Source organism: Mastacembelus armatus, chromosome 18, assembly GCF_900324485.2.
Source record: "Mastacembelus armatus chromosome 18, fMasArm1.2, whole genome shotgun sequence".
Lineage (NCBI taxonomy): Eukaryota > Metazoa > Chordata > Actinopteri > Synbranchiformes > Mastacembelidae > Mastacembelus > Mastacembelus armatus.
Window position 1 is genome coordinate 18,385,697 of NC_046650.1, and position 18,867 is coordinate 18,404,563.

Consider the following 18,867-nt stretch of genomic DNA (forward strand, 5'->3'; position numbering starts at 1 on the left):
CTCCATCCTCTCTGTGACCTGCAGGAGAGAACAGGTGTGAGGTGTCAGGTAGGTGATGACTGAAGAACAGAACAAACTCCTGTCAGACATTATCTCCTGCACTTTGACCACATCACTCATCCAGCTGTTTTCTACAAAGTCTCATCAACAACATCTGGAGAAAACACAAACATCTGGTCTCACATCAACAACCAGGAAGCAGCTTCAGCTCTGCTGCTCAGACAAACACACACTCACCTGCTGAGACTCTCAGGTCGATGATGTTGGTGAGTTCAGGTGCTTTTGATTGACCCTGGAAGACACGACACTCGTATGTCCCAGTGTCAGTAAACGTCACATCCTTCAGAGTCACAGACACGTCTCCATCCTTCATCTGTGAGTCCTTCAGCTCCACCCGCTCCTTAACAGATGGATGCTGGTTTACTGGATCAAACCACCCGTCCCGGTACAAAAACACATATTCTGGATCCAGATCAGGTCTGGTCCACTGTAGAGCTAAGATCTTTGTGCTGCTGGGAGCTCGACATGTCAGAGTGACGTTCTGTCCAGGTTCAGCTGTGATGGTTCTCTGACCTGAAGAACAGAGGAACAGACAGAGACCAGAGACATATTTTACCTCCCCATGTTTGAACATTAGTGGATTTTTGTGCCTCAAGTCTTCAGATTCATCCTCCGAACACAGATTTGTATCAAGTCACAGTAAAAGTAACAAAACTGTGCACGTCAAAGTTATGTGCACAATATAAATACTCAGTTAGACTCTGTACCAGCAGATACAAACAGTAGAAGTGTGGAGTCATGAACAAACAAAAAGTTTGCCAGTGGTTACACATTACTGAACTATTGCAATAAAGTTTAACAAGCACTGGACTTTAAATTGTTCAAAACTCTATCTAGTGCTATTAGTTCCATCAGCCAACAAAGTGTAGTTTTGCAGAATTACAAATATTAATAGGTGTTGAGTTTATCCCCTGATACAAGACCAGGTGTTGACTAAATGTACTAACCTTCACTACATTATCTGAAACAACCAAAGCTTTGCCTGCACTGTGGTTATATATGTGACACTCACCTGCAGAAAGAGACACCAAGAAACTGACCCAAAACAAAAACCACCACATTTTAACAGCATCTGCCTGTGACTCCAACATTTAGACTGCTAGAAGTTTCCAACAGCACTGGAGGAGGCAACGCTGAGTCCAAAGAACCAACTGTAGGCTGGAGTTTATTAGGAGCAGGTTGGTGGGTTGTGGCTTTGGGATGTTCCAGACTGTTAAAACCAACAAAACCTGTCTCATCCGTTTCACAGTGTAAATTCATTCATCACCTAAAAATGTTGTTGCAATAAAAACATTTAAAAATATCTACAGTGCATTAAGAGACACACTACGCTGTGATTAATGACAGTTTATATGCAGCATGTTGCTGTAAACAAGAACTTAATGGTGGAAAATAACTCAGTACATTTACTTAGGTACAGTACTCCTGTCCAGCTCTGAGGTATTAGTACTTTACCTGAGTATTTCCATGTTGTGCTACTTCATCCTTGGACTTCACTACATGTCAGAGTCAAACCTTGGACTTTTTCCTGCTCTACATTTATCTGATAACTTTAGTTCCTTTTTCAGGATCAGATGGATCCAACAAAATACAGTTTAGTCACACATCAGCTCACACAGGGTTGGTTTGAGACTGGCAGGTCCTGAGAGGACTGAGGGTTCAGGATCTGTCATCATCATCACAACAGTCTCATCTCAACAGGCCCTTTGGTCACTTCCTGCTGCCTCTTCTGTCTCTGTGCTGCTTTTCTATGAGCTCTAGGTCTTTCTGGAAGACAAATGTTGGTCTGACAGTGGAAAGCTGATGTTGGTGAAGGATACAGATGTGCACGCTCACTTTCCTCCAGCTGTTTCTTCTTCTGACCGCTCGTCATCTGTGACTCAAAGCTGCGTCAGGGTCGTGTCTCTGTCACAGTTAAAGTCTGCAGAAGAAGAAAATCTGCTGCCATGTAGATGAATCAAGTTGTGTAGCTGCTGCAGAGCCTCTTTCTTCTTAGGACCAGTCCGTTCAGATTCCAATCAGCAGGTCCACATTAAATCCATCCACACAAATACAGCACCAAGAGTCGACCAGCAGGTGGCACCATTTGACCTGGATCAAACCCTTTGACACAGCAGCTTCACTGGGATTGTTTCAGAAAGTTTCCCCCCATCACTCCCTGACAACCAGAGGAAATCCATCAGTCCAGGACTCTCACAGCTGCTTCAGTCCTTCCTCACAATCAGGAAAATATAGTAAGAGTCATCGTGTGGTGGCAGTTTGACAGGTCTGATGTTTGAAACTTCTATTACCTTGTATGAGGACAAACCTGTCTGTCCACCTGGGGTAGCTGTCCAGGCCCCCAGTTGCTCCTTTGACCCAAACTCTGCATCGACATGTTTCTGCTTTGGTGCATTTCTGTTGTGTCTATGGGCTTTTAGCCTGTAGTGAAGCTGCAAACAGAAACTAACACATTTGTGCGTGTTTTTAAAAAACTAAATCAAAAATGGAAAATGAGCACCAGTGTCACATTTGCTGCTTGTACTTGAAGACAGGACTGACTCCTACCTGAAACTCAGACTTGAGACAGAAAATAAAAACATCTTAAACTGACCTTTAATGACACTGATCATTTATTGACTTTTCTTTTTTTAACTCTGAGTGTTAAGCAACAGCGGAAACTTCCTCCTGCTGATTCTAAGAAACTGTTGAGTTTTTCACTGATCTTATCTTGTTGTTGATGCTGTATGTGTGATAGTTTGTTGATGTGTTTTTCCCATGGACAATGTGTCGTCTTATTTCAACAGGAACCAGCAGCTTTGGTGAGTCTTTCCAGCTTCGAGCGTCTGGTCTCATCTCACGAGACGAGTGATGGGTCCATTGTGTCTTCAACGTCTGATGTGTGAGTCCAGTGTGTTGTGGTCCAGCTCAGTGAGAACAGTGGTGGGTCCTGTTCGACTAAAACCTGACTCTCATTTCTCTGCAGTGGTGGTGTCGGTGCTGATCTGCACGACAGACCAAGGTCAGTGAACGCCTCCTGTCTCTGCTTCTGTCTGAGTTTGGGTTTTAGGATCATAAAAAATCCACATCAGGGTTTTTTTTTCTGTGATAAATTAGTTTTAAGATGTGAGATATTTGTCAGGTTCTATTATCAGAATATGGTTTTCATAAATATATTCTCACTGGGAAATACCAACTGTTGCATTTTCTTAGTCTTAGAGCCTTTGGAACCTAATGCGGTCTAATAGTGCGTGTCTTCCTGGTACTTCCTGTGAACACAGCACTGGGAAAGGTGTGGTAGGAGGCTCACACAGGTGGATGGCTCCTGGCCACAGCATTTCTTCTCTTGGTTTGGAGGCTTGTCCCTGTGCCCCTATGGGTACACCATGGTACCCCTGGCACACCTGCAAAAGGTGGGGCACCATCCTGTGCTGATGCATAATAATCAGGGCTCCAGAAAGTCCTGGCTGCCTCTTGAGAAGTTGATGTCTAAGCTCCCTGTGCTCGTCCAGGTCATCTCTTCAAGAAGCCTGTGGTTGTATAAGGTTTCAGATTTTGTTGGTATTAGGGGTCACAGATGTGTTTAAACATTTTCACAATAATACTCCTTAATGCTGCTCCTGTAATAATTGTGATGTCTCCCTGGCAACGACCCATAAAACTACAGACTATGTTGGTTAGACACTGCTGAGCTCTTCTTCTGTTGAGGCTGCTGCTCTGATAGCTCCTCCCCCTCCCCCCGACTGCTCCTCCACCTACTTCCTGTCCCTCTGAACTTGTTACCAACTGTGGACTGTCTGCTCTGACACAGATTATAAACGTTATGTCCTGCCAACAGAATGAATTCACTTTCACAGTAAGGTTACTTTGCTAATGTTGTGTTAGCATCAAAAACACCTTTGTATTACACAGCACATAATATTCTGTCATACACTGAAGCTATGGGCCATATGGTCTCACACACTAACGAGGTGAACTACACACAGTTTCTAAATAAATATAAGCTGCTACAGTTTCCTCATCACTTCCTGTGTTAGTGGCTGAAGAAGGTGACACCTCACAGACACTACATGATGATAGAACCTTCACATTTTACACCTTGGACCTTTAGAGGAAACTTAAAAATAGAAAAGCAGACACATATTCAGTGTTTCTCACATCAACGTCATAAAAAGTCAAAGTGACCAGTTTACAGCCAGTTCAGGTTCAGGTGTAGTTTGTCACAAATCTGCTGAAACAGGCAGGAAAAGTTGAACTCACATTTTAGTCGACACTAAACTGAAAAATCCACAGTAATTTGATTTTAAACTGTTTTTCCCCACAGCTCGTCTGACTGTGAGTCCCAGCAGCTCCCAGTTCTTCCAGTGGAGCTCTTTGTCTCTGAGCTGTGAGGAGGACGACAGCTCTGCTGGATGGACCCTGAGGAGGAACACAACCACAGAAACCAGGACTCAGTGTGGAGCTGGGTGGGGAAAAGCAGCTGGGTCTTCCTGTAACATCAGCCTTTCCTTCCCATCAGACAGTGGAGTTTACTGGTGTGAGTCCAGAGAGGGAGCAACCAGTCAGAGCATCAACATCACTGTCAGTGGTAAGATGAGCCTGTGGAGTTAGTATTGATGAAGCTGTGTGGAAATGGATGAAATGCTGTAGTTTGTCTCCGTGTTGAGGTGGAGCAGTGATCCTGCAGAGTCCTGTCCTCCCTGTGATGGAGGGAGAAAACATCACCCTGATCTGTAGAACCCAGACATCCTCCGACCTCCCGGCTGATTTCTATAAACACGGCTCCCTCGTCATCGATCGGCCTACGGGTCACGTGACCATCCTCCATGTTTCCAAGGCCGATGAAGGCGTCTACAGGTGTAACATCAGGGGCCATGGAGAGTCTCCACCCAGCTGGATCTCTGTCACAGGTCAGCAGCTTCACTTTGATTGACACTCTGATTTCAGCCACATGTTCACCTGACCAGGTGGGCTTCTGTCTGCAGAAACACCTACAACCACAGCCCCGCCCACTACTGCAGCCCCACCCCCAGACCCATCCCCCCTCCAGCAGGTGTTCACAGTGGTCCGTTACCTGGTGGTGTTCTGTCCCTACGTCATCTCCACTGTCCTCATGGTGTCTCTGTATCGACACAGACCCACAGGTAACACTCTGAATCAATCAATCAATCAATCAATCAATACCAGCTGTCTCTGACTCTTCTTGTGTCCAATGTTGATAAATTCTCCATTTTCTTTCTCACCTGCTCTGACTGCAGGAAATCACCTGTCTGTCTCCATGGTGATGACCCCGCCCACCCATGCTGAGCAGGGATTGGACGATGGCCACGATGACGTCACCACCGAGCATCAGTTCTGAACTGATCCAGTCTGAAACAGCAGCAGCTCCTGTAGTTTTGTACTGTAAATACTGCAGTATAAAATACTTCATTGTTACTGTTTGTACTACTTGTTGTCTGATCATCATCAGAGTCATTAACATGGAAATGTCAAACTAAATGCAGCAGGTTCCTGCTAAATGTGACAACTCTACCACCTGCTGTTTTAAACTGGCTCAGGGTCTCGAGTAGAGGCACGACTGAAAGTCCGCCTTGCTCGCATGCAGCTGGAGGCCCAGGAGAAGGCCCAGCAGATGCAGTTCGAACTGGAAGTACGGAAACTCCAAATTGACGCCGATACAGCGGTGCGGATTCGACAATTGGAGCTTGCCGCTCAATCTCCCGCAACTGTACCAAGCAACCACCAGATGGCAGCATTGCCACAGGAAACTTCTCCTACCCCTCCGGTGTCAGACCTCCGTGAAGTTGGCCCCCCACCCAACGCAAAATTTCGCAAAAATAGTCTCAATCGTTCGTGCTGGTATGTGCTATAAAAAATTTCGTTTGTGCTGTTTTGGTTTTTTAGATATAAAAGATTTATTTAAAGGTCATTCTCCGGTCACTCAGCCCCCCCACATGCTCCAAATTTACCACATCTAGTCTCAATCGTTTGTGCAGAACAAACAACTCTTTATCAATATTTTTTGTAGTCGTTGTGTTTATTAAAAGCAGCTCAATGTTCATCTGCTGTCAGACTCTTTTTCTGTCACCGTCTTACTTAAAACAGATTTGTGCGACAGCGCCATCAAGTGGTGGCTTCATGTAACTTCAGCACTTCTGTTCCCATCTGATTGACCTTATTTACGAGTATCGTCTGATACCCATCACTCCCACCACGAGGTGGCGCTCTTCAAGATGCTGCTGTGAAAATCAAGTTAGTAGAGGAAAAGTTGATAAAGTTACAAACTCAAATTTCTGGCCAATGTAAGTACAATGTTTTAACAGTGGTAACCATAGTTTAACCATGGTATTTGTAGTAAAACTGTTGTACAAATGGTAATGAATATGCCAAATAATAAAAGTTATGGTACTTGGTTACTACTCTTACGATACTAAAACAAAGATTAATTTTTCTAAGTGTAACTTCAAGAACAACGGTACAGAATTAGTGAGCTAAGATTTCCAATGTTTACTGAACAAAAACACATTGCTAACACTTATATCACTTATATCACAATTAAATGCTAATTACAGTTGTACATATGACCCATGTTAGTTTGAGAATATGTTCAACATTACTCTATTGTTAGTAATATGAGATATAACAGATTATTACTATATTGTCCTTATATTAGGGACAATACAGTAATACAGGTTTATACTGTACATGACATTTTTGGAGTCAGGATTATTTAAGTGAGTAATTATGTTTTGCTTATGCCAGACGCCCAAGAAACCAGCAGTCAGCAGGGATTCCATTTCCACAGTCCTGTGTCCATCAAAAGAGGCCACAGTCAAACATGGCAACACAGCTACTCCTGATCAAACATCTGGACAGAGCTTAGTGAGCAACTAGAGAACAGGATCACTGCAAAGGCTCCATACACACAACATCTGGACTGCTTTAGGGTTTACTCTTGAAAGTGTTAGAAGTGATGAAACAAGTGTTAGTAGTGATGACACTGATTTTGAGCCAGGGTCCCTTTCCCCCAGACCTAAAGAGAGCTGGACTTTTGATCTTGAAGTTCCATTTCAGAAATGGATTGAATTTATGCCTGAAACAGTTCAATACAAAAACAAGATCTCTAAGACCTTTAACAGAGCCAAGGTCTATCCATCAGCCACAGAGAGACACATAGAGATCAGAGGCAGGTGTAAGGAGTGTCAGCCCAATGGTGCTAAAGTGCTTCATGAAAAACACAGATGACTCCCTGCACACTGGCTGTTCCAAGCGTCCGATGTCTGGTAACCTGCGTGAGCAGATATCCAAAGACCTGTGTGGGGGTAGAACGGAACCTCATGTGTGGGGGGCACCGGAGGCAACAGAGCTGATGGATTTTGGAGATCCTGAGCCAAGCCATCTACCTAATTTGGCCACCCTGCACAAAGCAAAGCCAGAGAGAAATGTCTTAGAACTAGGTGACAAGGATCCTGTTTTGTCACTGCAGATGTTAAAGTACAGCTCACCTCACAGTGGTAGCATTAAAGACACTGGACTGGACAAGTCTTTCTGTCACTATTGGAGTCAAACACAAAAGTATATGTACAAGTCATTATCAGAGACTTCTACTGACCCGACTGTGAGTTTTGATGCACCTGGCTCAGTAGTGAGGAAACTACAGAGACCAAACAGGATGTCTGGCCATGTCTTCTTATATCAGGGCGTTCTGGCAGGTAACGTGAGCTCAAGTGTCCCAGTCGTGCAAATGTTGTCAGAGAGACATGATGTTAATGCAGTAACACACTGGCTGACAGAATAGATACGTGCAGGTGCACCAACTCCAAAAGAGGTTTGCTCTGAGCTTTGGTCAAGGCTTCTACTCCTCATCCTGGTCTGAAGACCTACATCAATGTGTGTTGTGGGGTTTTACTTGGTAAGTCTGCAAAAGTGCCACCTTGTTTTGTCCAGGCTTGAAGAAAAAAACACATCGCATTAAAGATTTCTTTGTGAGATCAATGGCACAGCTTCTTAAGTCACAGTCCATGGACGATGCTAAAGAGCTACTACTACGCAGCATTACTACTGTGGCTCTCAGTGAAGCAGAGGGCAAGGACGGCTCTGGAGTCCCCCTCATATCAGAAAGGTGCAAGAAATACCTGAAAGCCCGAATTGCAGAAGAGTGTGTCATCATTCCAGATGTAGAGGGTGAGGAACTGGAAAAAGCAGATCAAACGCAGTGGGTGGGTGACCAAACACAGACAGACCTACAGCAGTGGGTGACAGAAATATGTGAAGAAAGCAGGTCACTTGTCGTGGCTAATGGAGATGGTGATAATATGCCCTTCCTCCCTGAGATCATTCCAAATGTAATCTGGCTTGCAAGCTACTTACCACTCTGGACAGGGGTAATGATCCCTCACTGCCAAAGCACCAACATCATCACAAGTTCAGCCAATGTTGAAGCAGAGTTCAAAAACATCAAACGTCGTCTTTTCAAGCATGAAAACTTGCTGATTCGGGTGGATCGATTCATTGCTCGACATTTGTCCTTCATTGAAGGCAACATGCACATTTGTTATGCAAAACAAAAAAGAAAAGAGGAGGGTGAAGAAGATGCAGCTGTTGCAACAGTGTTTGTCAAAGAAGCCAATCAACTATCAGCCATAACTTGCAGTGTAGATGTAAAACCAGGAATGGATCCTTCCTGTTCTGGGAAGTCTGACTTTGTCACAAACATCCATCCAACAGAGGACGACTCTGTTGAAAACTGGAGAGGCCTAGCTCTTCCACCCAAAAAGAGAAAGAGGAATTCCTATCTCTCTCCTTGTCCTGAGTGGCTCCATGCAGATCCATCTGTGAGGGGGAAAAGACTGAAAGTGGAACTGTTGAAAAATGGAAATAATCAACAGCCTGTTAAACTCAGGAAATCAAGAATGTCTGTGCTAAACACATGTGCATTTGATGCTTTTTGTCAGTGCTTATGTTGTGCTTTCTGTGATAGTGTCACCTTTGCAAATTTTGTTTGTGGTGAGGACTCCAACAACCTCCTCCAGCTAGTGAAAACCATCAGCACAAAGGGTCTGAATGCACAGGCCTACATACAGAGGGCAGAGCTGCTGAGTGAAATATTCAACCCTGTCCAACTGAAGGCTGGTGCTCTCCAAATCGATACACAGTGCCACATCTCCACTATCATTGAAAAATCAATGACAAAACATTCATGTGTTCACGTCACAAAGCAGTGCTCCTCTCAGTACTGCAGTCTCAGCACACAAGCAACAAGGCAAATACCATTTGTTTGTACTTCTGTTGCTGTACTGCAGGATTCTGGCATTGCTCATCTTCAGACTGCAATGGAAGAAGGCCTTAACCTTCTGGAGTCCCCCTGCCTCAGGCCAGTCCAAAGTCCATCACAGTGTCCCTCTGCATTCAAGACAGACTCTACATCAGGACAAGAGCTCTGTGCAGGGAAAGTGTCTCACAGTTACAGTCTGGGAGAACTTCTGTGGATTGACACTGACCTGGGAAGTAATTCCATAGAATTTCCATTGAGTGAATTTCCCCCCAGTCTGATGCTCCAGGGAGAGAGACTTACTTTAAGGGCAGTCATCGCTTTCAGAGGAGGCTTAACCCAGGCTAGTCTTGGACCTTATGTAGCCTACTGCAGGAGGTCTCCATGAGTCTGGGAGACTTATGATGACCTGAGAAGTGGAGTGACAGGAGTGTCAGAAAAAAACTAAATCTGCCCACATGCAGTGTAATACACAAAAGACTGACTGCACTGTTTACATTTAATCTCAAGTATTTTGTTGTATGTCACCCTTGTTTTCCTTCTCCTGTTTGGAGGAGCTGTTTCTGCTCTTCAGGAAGTCAGTTTTGGTTTGAAGACAGTCATGGCCTGTCAGTGTTTTTAAGTGTTTAAAGGTCCATTATTTGTGTTAATGGATGTTAAGATGTTAGTTCACTTTAATTCAGTTTCACAGTAAAATCATTTTGGCTTAATTCATTGAGTCATGAGGTGCATTTCTACATACATGCATATAAAACACATACAAAGCTTATGTGTGTATAAGCACAGAGACACAGCAGACACATTGTATGACATGCTGTTGTTATTAACATAATGATATACAGTAAGAACATTTACCTTGGAGTTGGTGTTACAGTCCATCTTCTTGTGAGTCGCTGTGTCTGCTATAAGTTGGAAACACACAGTCCATCGGTAACTTAACTAAGTGAGGATCCGTTTGGGTCTCACCTTGTTACTTCAACTGTACTAAGAAAAACGTCATCACCAAAAACGTAATGACTAATATTAAAAACCAAAACAGCACAAACGATTGAGACTAGTTGTGGTAAATTTGCAGCATGTGGGGGGGCTGAGTGACCGGAGAATGACCTTTAAATAAATCTTTTATATCTAAAAAACCAAAACAGCACAAACAAAATTTTTTACAGCACAAACCAGCACAAACGATTGAGACTATTTTTGCGAAATTTTGCGTTGGGTGGGGGGCCAACTTCACGGAGGTGTTCCAAGTCCATAATTTTGGCAAACACACTGCCTTTCTCCTTAGAGACTGCCTGCGGCTACAACGCCATCTTGAGGGGGATTGAAATGGGTTACGCCCCAAAGCCCATTCACAGGATTTTCGTGAAATCAAAACTTGTGACTGGATATTTTCCTGTAGCAATAAGTGAGAAGCTACCTTTTGAGGGAGTAGCATTACTAGTAACGACATGGCGGGTGGAAAAGTACTGGCATCATTGGAAACAGTAGATGTGCCTGTACCGCTGGGGACAGCTGATGAAACGTCCATTTTCCCTGCATGTGTTGTCACCAGAGCTCAAGCTCGTACTAATGCTGAGGTCCCTATTGTGGACAGTTTCTTAGCACCTTTATTTTCAGAAGCCGAACACTACGTCTGCAACTCCCGAAGCAGAGGAACAGCACCCTCCGATGGAGGAGGTGGCTAAATCCGCTCCCGACTTAAAAGAAGGGACTGCTGTGATAAGGAACGAACGAGTATGCAAGTTGCAAGGGCAGGACCCAACTCTACAGAAGTGTTATGAAGGGTTGGTGAGTGGCAAAAAGGTAAAAGAACTGAGGTCAAGTAAACCTAATCCCCGTGCCCAGTTATATGTAGACGACGGACTCCTTATGCGAAAGTGGCATATGCATGGTGATGTACCACAAAGTACCACAAAGTTTCCGACAGCAAGTCCTGTCGCTAGCCCATGAGAGCAATTGGTCCGGACATGTGGGAGTTGCTAAGACATACCACAATGTGCTACAGCATTTCTTTTGGCCAGGGCTAAAGCGGGATCTGGTAGAATACTGCCGTAGTTGCCATGTCTGCCAACTAGCTGGGAAGCCTAATCAGGGTGTTCCCCGAGCACCGCTCCATCCCATACCGGTAGTGGAGCAACCGTTCGGAAAGATTATAGCTGACTGTGTAGGACCGCTACCGAAAACCCGTAGGGGAAATCAGTACCTATTGACGGTAACGTGTACTGCCACTAGGTATCCGGAGACGATTCCGTTACGACGGATTGCTGCCCCGGTCATGGTCAAAGTACTAATGACGTTTTTCACCACCTTTGGACTACCTAGACCAGGGGTATTCAACTAAAATTTAAAGAGGTCCAGTTAGAGAAAGTTTCTTGAAGCAAAGGTCCGGAAGATCATAATGTCTAACTAGTTAGTGTGATATGTATTTAAGTAGCCTAGTAGTTTTATCAACATCTGCATGTAATCAATACCTGACTGTCAAATCAAATGAATTCAGTACAATTCAAAAACTTTCTGACAATATTTATTGTCATGTAACACACAACTGAACATATATGTATGGCTGTAGATATGTATAATATTCTCTCATTAACTAAGTTCTAAGTTCTTTCTCTGTCTCACTCGCCTGTTTCTCTCCTTTTGTTTTCTGCATGTATCGCTCTCTTTCTTTTTCTTTGTACTGTCTCTTCATGTGTAACTTGCCTCTAGCTCTGTTTACACTGTAGAGTCATAATGTTTACCGCCTGGGATGCACAGACTTGATTGGCTGAGTGGTATCACGTGGGATGGCTCAACTCGCATGCAATTGGTCTGTGCGTTTCCACTACCGTAAAGTCTAGAAAAGCTGCGCCGGTGGAAATAGAAGCGCCCCGTTAGGTTTTAAATCACAATCTTCTGTTTTGGCTATAGGTCCGGGTCCGTATGGGGCGGCTTCTGGGTCCGCACCCAGACTGCGGTCCACCTGTTAGTGACCTATGACCTAGGGTAATCCAAACTGACCCAGGAACGAATTTCACTGGTAAAAATGTTCAGCAGGTGATGAAAACCCTAGAGGCTCAGCATGTGACCTCTAGCGCTTACCATCCCGAGAGCCAGGGTGCGCTCGAGAGATGGCATCAGACCATTAAGAGCATGCTTAGGAAATATTGCTTAGAGACAGAGAAAGATTGGGACGAAGGATTGCCCTTTGTACTGTTTGCTGCACGCAACGCACGGCAGGAATCCCTAGGATTCAGTCCCTTCGAGCTTGTATTTGCACATAGTTCTCGTAGTCCGTTGAAAGCGGTAAAAGAGGCTATGCTTGAAGTAAGTGAGCCCGCTCAACATGTATTACGTTACGTCAGTAACTTCAGGGAGCGGCTCCACAACGCCAATCGATTTGCGAAGGAGACCCTAAGTGAAACGCAAACGAACATGAAGTGTCGTCATGACCGAACTGCGATACCCCGGCAGTTTTCTGTAGGAGATCTGGTCTTAGTGTTGCTATCTCAACCCAGTTCCTCCCTGACTGCACAGTTCTGGGGTCCCTACATGATTGAGAAAAGGCTCAGTGATACGGATTATGTGATAAGCACTCCTGACCGACGGCGGAAAAGGAGTTTGCCACATAAATATGTTAAAGCAATATTTTACTCGAGAGTCTGCTAACACGCTACTATCTCCCAACCAGATACTTCCCACGCTAGTGCCGCCATCATAGTGGAAGATGTCGCCCCAGATCCCCCAGAGGATGACAACCACCCCACGGCACGTCAAACGGGGAGGTTGAACAACTCTGAGGAGTTGGGAAGGTATGGGGAGCGTCTAACACATTTGACCCGAGAGCAACAAGCAGACATAGAAACCTCATGAATGACTTTTTATGTTTGTTTAGTGACGTGCCCACTCGTACCAGAGTGGCAGAGCATGACATAGACGTAGGTGAGGCCCGGCCAATCAAGCAACATCCCTACCGGGCCAACTTAACCAAGCAGGCCCTAATGAAAGCAGAGACCGATTACTTGCTGCAGCATGGCTTCGCCATCTCAAGTCACAGTGCGTGGAGTTCCCCGTGTTTAATTCAAACTAAATCAGACGGTACTCCCCATTTCATCACTGATTTTAGGAAGGTAAATCAAGTCACAATTGGACTCGTATCCACTTCCTCGTATGGAGGATTGTGTGGACAACGTAGGTTCTGCTAAATTTATATCTAGATTAGACTTACTTAAGGGATACTGGAAAGTACCTTTGACCGAGCGTGCCTCGGAAATCTCCGCTTTTGTCACGCCAGATGGGTTACTACAGTATACTGTGATGGCATTCGGTCTATGCAACGCACCCGCTACATTCCAGCGGATGATGAACAATGTGCTAAGAGACATAAAGCAATGCAACGTTTACCTGGATGATGTTGTAGTGTACACCCAGGATTGGACTGAACACATTGATGTATTACGTCAAGTTTTCAAGCGACTTGCTCAAGCATCGCTAACATTAAACCTTGCAAAGTGCGATTTTGGTCAGGCTACTGTATGATACTTAGGGAAGGAAGTGGGCCAAGGACAAGTGCGTCCTGTTCAGGAAAAAGTGAGCGCCATTGTAAATTTTCCAGCGCCCACAACACGGCGTATGTTAAGCCGGTTTTTTAGGCATGGCCGGTTACTACCGCGCCTTTTGTCGAAACTTGTCCACAGTAGCTCGTCCGCTCACTGATCTGTTGAGCCCAAAGGAAAGGTTTGTCTGGACTCCCGCTTGTCAAAGTGCTTTTGACTGTTTGAAGGCTCTCCTGTGTCATTCTCCAGTGTTGCTGTCTCCTAACTTTGCTAAACCTTTTAGGCTTGAGACCGATGCCAGCAACGTAGGAGCTGGAGCCGTCTTATTGCAAGATGACCCGGATGGTATTGAGCACCCCATTTGCTACTTTTCTCATAAGTTTACTCCATACCAATTTGACTGAGAAACCCAGTGAGAGGATGCCTGGGATATCCTCACCCACACCTTCCAACCTCCGTCCGCTGGGTGGAACCGTAGACGGATGACCAACAGCAGAGGAAGTTGCAGACTCGCAGCTGCAGAACATCTCCATGGACCGCACTTCCTTGCCTGATTGGTTCCCCTTCACCAGCCTCCCACCAATCAGCTGACTACACCTCAGCATTTCCTATATTTAAGGCCCAGGATTTCCGACACTCGGGGTGAGCTGTGCCTTGCCAATGGTCAGTTCACCTCGGTGTTGTGACTTTCTCCTCAAACCTTGTTGTCAGTGTAGTGCTTGTATACCGCTTGTCGGTTTGAATAGTCTTTGTGTTCTTGGTAATATTAGAGCTGAATAGTTATTGGTATTTGTGTTGATTTTCTAAAGTAGTTAAAAAGACCTGGAAATATTAGTTCATTTTTGAATGGCTTTGAGCCTGTGTTTTTTTGTTGAACGTTTTGAAGTACTTGGCTGTGCCCATACCAGAATCTGTTTTTTTTGTTGTTGTACTTAAGCTCCTTGGCCTTTTCTTGGTTTGTAAATAAATATCGGCCGACCTTTTACGATCTGGTCAATGTGTTCCTCCCTAAAAATTTCCCCTAGACACAAAGGGTTGTAACAGAGCAGAAGGAAAAGGACTCGGTGGGTTCGGCTTCAGACTAACCAGGTTGGGTCTTTCAGTCTGCACCTGGATGAAATTGTGTGTATCATATGCACCTGTATGACCTGAAGGAAAGCAGGGAGCTGACAATCAGAGGAAAATGGCAGAAGCTGCAGATAAACGGCAACAGAAGATCCATAAATAAAGTTCAGCAGATTTTTGCAGGTGATAAAATGCTGCAGGTTGTTTTGTTTGAAGTTTGACCTTCCAAGATCATGTGTGAACAAACTGTCATGTTGTTTGTTTCCATTGCTGACTCACTGAGTGGAAGAATCAGCCATGGTTAAGTATCTTTGCATGGAATAAAATCAGTGTTGGACACAAAGTCTCCAACATTTCTATCAGACCGTCTGCCTGGTTAACTGGCTGCTGAGCCTGAACAAGGCCTGATGGGAAATTGATGTTGGACATTATTTAGTTAAACATCAATAGAAATGATGCTGCTGCTCTGTGACTCTAATGTTACAGCAGAGTGTCGTTTTTAAAGTCATAGTCCAAAGCAGACTGGGGTCAGGAAGCCTGGTCACAGAACCACACACACACACTGAACACAGGTGCCGGACTGTGTTTGTGTGTCGTGGTGCTGAAACTGGGCTCATCAGCTCTGACTGAGGACAAGCCTCAACTCACAGACACGTCCAGGAAAAGTCACAGACTGAACAACAGACAGTTCACTTTGTTGGTCTGCACAGAAACTGGCTCAGTTTGGACTCACTCCAGGTCCAACTGGGATTTGACTAAATGCAAAACATTTTCAAATATATAAAACATGTAAGTTTCACTTCCACAGATGTTTCAGGGAACAGAGACTCTGATGGACTGTACCTACACAAAGATGCATGAAAACATCTGCTGGGTGTGTTTCTACATTTCAGTCATTCCATCTCTTCATAATCAGACAGTCCAGTCTCCTGTGTCCATGTGTCTGTGTTGTGTTGTTTTGTTGAGGGGAAGCCTCTTTCAGTTTTAGTTTGGTGCACGACAACATCAAGTTACTTGTTTTGTCAGACTTTGATTCATATGAGCCTGTTTAACAGAATCTGATGATAAAATCCAGCTGTTTTGTGGATAATGTCCTCAGTGACTTTACTGTTATTTATATTTTATTGATGGTTTTTGGACCATGTTCTTGTTGCTGCAGCAGCGATCTGGTTTCTCTGCAGGATCATTAAACTTTGGTCTGGTTTTGTCATTGTTCTCGTGTGGTTCTGTGGGTTTCATAAAGGAGTCAGATGGAAAATTTGACTTGTACCTGTTTGGTTGTGTCTAACTGATCCACACCTCTCTGCTGTGGACAGACATAAAACAACCTCAGACTATCTGAACCATCTGCTGGGTGTGTTTCTACATTTCAGTCATTCCATCTCTTCATAATCAGACAGTCCAGTCTCCTGTGTCCATGTGTCTGTGTTGTGTTGTTTTGTTGAGGGGAAGCCTCTTTCAGTTTTAGTTTGGTGCACGACAACATCAAGTTACTTGTTTTGTCAGACTTTGATTCATATGAGCCTGTTTAACAGAATCTGATGATAAAATCCAGCTGTTTTGTGGATAATGTCCTCAGTGACTTTACTGTTATTTATATTTTATTGATGGTTTTTGGACCATGTTCTTGTTGCTGCAGCAGCGATCTGGTTTCTCTGCAGGATCATTAAACTTTGGTCTGGTTTTGTTGTTGTTCTCGTGTGGTTCCGTGGGTTTCATAAAGTTGGCCGATGGAAAATTTGACTTGTTCTGGTTTGGTGATGAACACACCAATAATCTGGGAGGGACAGTCTCTGCTGATGCAACCAGCCTTTCCCTGTAGTCGGTCACATGAGGAGAGTCCAGGTGTGGAAGTTCACTTCCTGTTGGACTATAGTTCAACTGTTTGTGTTGTAGTAACTAACCTGCTGTTGCCTGGTAACTTACAGGGTGCACATCTCCAATTTGCAGCACCCAAAATGAGAAGAAGATTTACAGTGAGCCAAGTTCTTGATCATATCTTTGGTAAAAATGAGGAAGAGGACATAGAGCGGCATAGCTGGCTTCTGAGGAGGAAGACAATGTGGAGTATCATCCAGAAGACACAGACGAAATGAGTCTGATGAGGAGTTCACCGATGGTGAAGCTGCTCCCACTGACAGAATCAAGTCCAAAAATGGGAAGATCTGTTGGAGCTCAGTATCTCATGATGTTCATGGCAGGGCAGCTGCTGCAAATGTTATCAAAATGACCCCTGGAATCACATAAAAACATGTTTTGAGCTATTTATGACTTTGTCACTAAAAAGAATCATCATTACTACAACAAACACTGAAGGAAAAAAAGTCCATGGTGACACGTGGAATGGCATTGATGAGGGATACCTGGACGCTTATATTGGTCTTCTTCTATCTGGAGTGTACAGATCCTGCACTAAAGCCACAGATAGTCTCTGGGATGCCTCAACAGGCAGAAAGATTTTCCAGGCAACAATGTCACTTCAGACATTTCAAATGATATCAGGACAATGACATTTGACAACAGAGATGCCAGATCAAGATCTGACAAGCTTGTCGCCATCAGGGATGTCTGGGAGAAATGGGTGCAGCTCCTTCCACTGATGTTCAACCCAGGGCCAGAGGTGACAGTGGATGAACGTCTTGTCCCTGTCCCCCAATACATGCCCAGTAAGCCAGGAAAGTACAGCATAAAAATCTGTGCACTTTGTGATGCAAAAACCAGCTATGCCTGGATCCTACAGATTTACACATGCAAAGCTGCGAGCTGCATCCCTGAGAAAAACCGAGGAAAACATGTGGTCCTCGATATGACTACTGGACTGCAGGGTCACAATATCACTTGTGACAATTTTTTTACCAGCTATGACCTTGGACAAGAACTTCTCAGGAGGAAACTTACCATGGAGAAGAAAAACAAACCTGAGCTGCCTGCTGAAATCTTGCAGGTGAAGGACAGGGCTCCACTTTCCTCAGAGTTTGCTTTTACAGACACCATCACTGTTGTTTCTTGTGATACTTATGTCTACTCTATATCTATATTTTGTGTTGTGCCTTGAGTTTGTGTTTGTATTAAAGTTCTGTGGCTGAAAAAAAAGATTTTTTTGCCTTTTTCTTATATGAATCTAAATTGACCCGTAAAAATACCTGACTGGCTCAGTTTGGACTCACTCCAGGTCCAACTGGGATTTGACTAAATGCAAAACATTTTCAAATATATAAAACATGTAAGTTTTGCTTTCACAGATGTCTCAGGGAGGATGAACTTTCTAATCACAGACACACCTTAAACAAAAATACCTGCTGGTCATATGTCAGATCATTTTGATAATTCCTTATATTCATAACCGAACAGTCCAGTCTCCTGTGTCAAAAAAAATAAAAGATCATGATCTGAGCTTTGAAAACAGCTCTGAGGCCCAATTTGGTCTTTAGTTCCCATTTATGGTCTTAACGTACATACTAGCTGATGTTTCCTTTGAAGCTGCATCCAGTCATGTTATAATGATGGACTGATTATGTACAGTAGGTGTGTCCCTGTGACAACAGGAAGTCAGGTGGAATCTATAAATTCAGCTGTTGTGTGTGACACGTCTATATTTTCAGTTTATTTTCCAGAAGAACAGAATTGGAAACAGGAGCTGTTTTTTTTCCTTTTTTCTGTTTATATTTTTGACCAAATATCTGCTGTTTTTTTTTCTTTCGTTCTCACACTGAGGAACAACAGATTTCCAGGTTTGTTGTATTTAATCTATCAAGTGTGTTTCTATCACACATGTCCTGTCTGATGACAGGGACATACTGGACCAGAGAGGGGTCCACAGGTTTGGGTTTTCTGCTTTCTGTTGCTGCTTGACTATGGTTCCTCACAGAGGACTGTGTCGGACCATGACGGTTTCAAAAAGCCTCTATTGGAGTCTGGTGTTCTGAGCTGCCAGTGTAGCCCCATGTTTGGTTCTGT

General features: G+C 44.2%; 1 protein-coding gene across 1 annotated transcript; it reads left to right on the plus strand.

Moving 5' to 3' along the window:
* The first annotated feature begins 2,781 nt into the window (after positions 1–2,781).
* Positions 2,782–6,001, plus strand: LOC113140430 (Fc receptor-like B). The gene is made up of 6 exons (XM_026324223.2): positions 2,782–2,861; positions 3,026–3,061; positions 4,364–4,627; positions 4,707–4,949; positions 5,025–5,183; positions 5,298–6,001. Exons 1-6 carry the CDS (start codon positions 2,825–2,827, stop codon positions 5,396–5,398), a joined length of 840 nt encoding a protein of 279 aa, XP_026180008.1. The 5' UTR covers positions 2,782–2,824; the 3' UTR covers positions 5,399–6,001.
* The last annotated feature ends 12,866 nt before the right edge of the window (positions 6,002–18,867 follow it).

What these genes read in the sequence shown, in the direction of transcription:
- LOC113140430 (XM_026324223.2), top strand. Translation starts at nt 2,825, where the DNA reads ATGTGTCGTCTTATTTCAACAGGAACCAGCAGCTTTG. An exon ending in GATCTGCACGACAGACCAAG is followed by an intron (nt 3,062 to 4,363) that starts GTCAGTGAACGC and finishes TTTTCCCCACAG; the next exon opens with CTCGTCTGACTGTGAGTCCC. An exon ending in CATCAACATCACTGTCAGTG is followed by an intron (nt 4,628 to 4,706) that starts GTAAGATGAGCC and finishes CTCCGTGTTGAG; the next exon opens with GTGGAGCAGTGATCCTGCAG.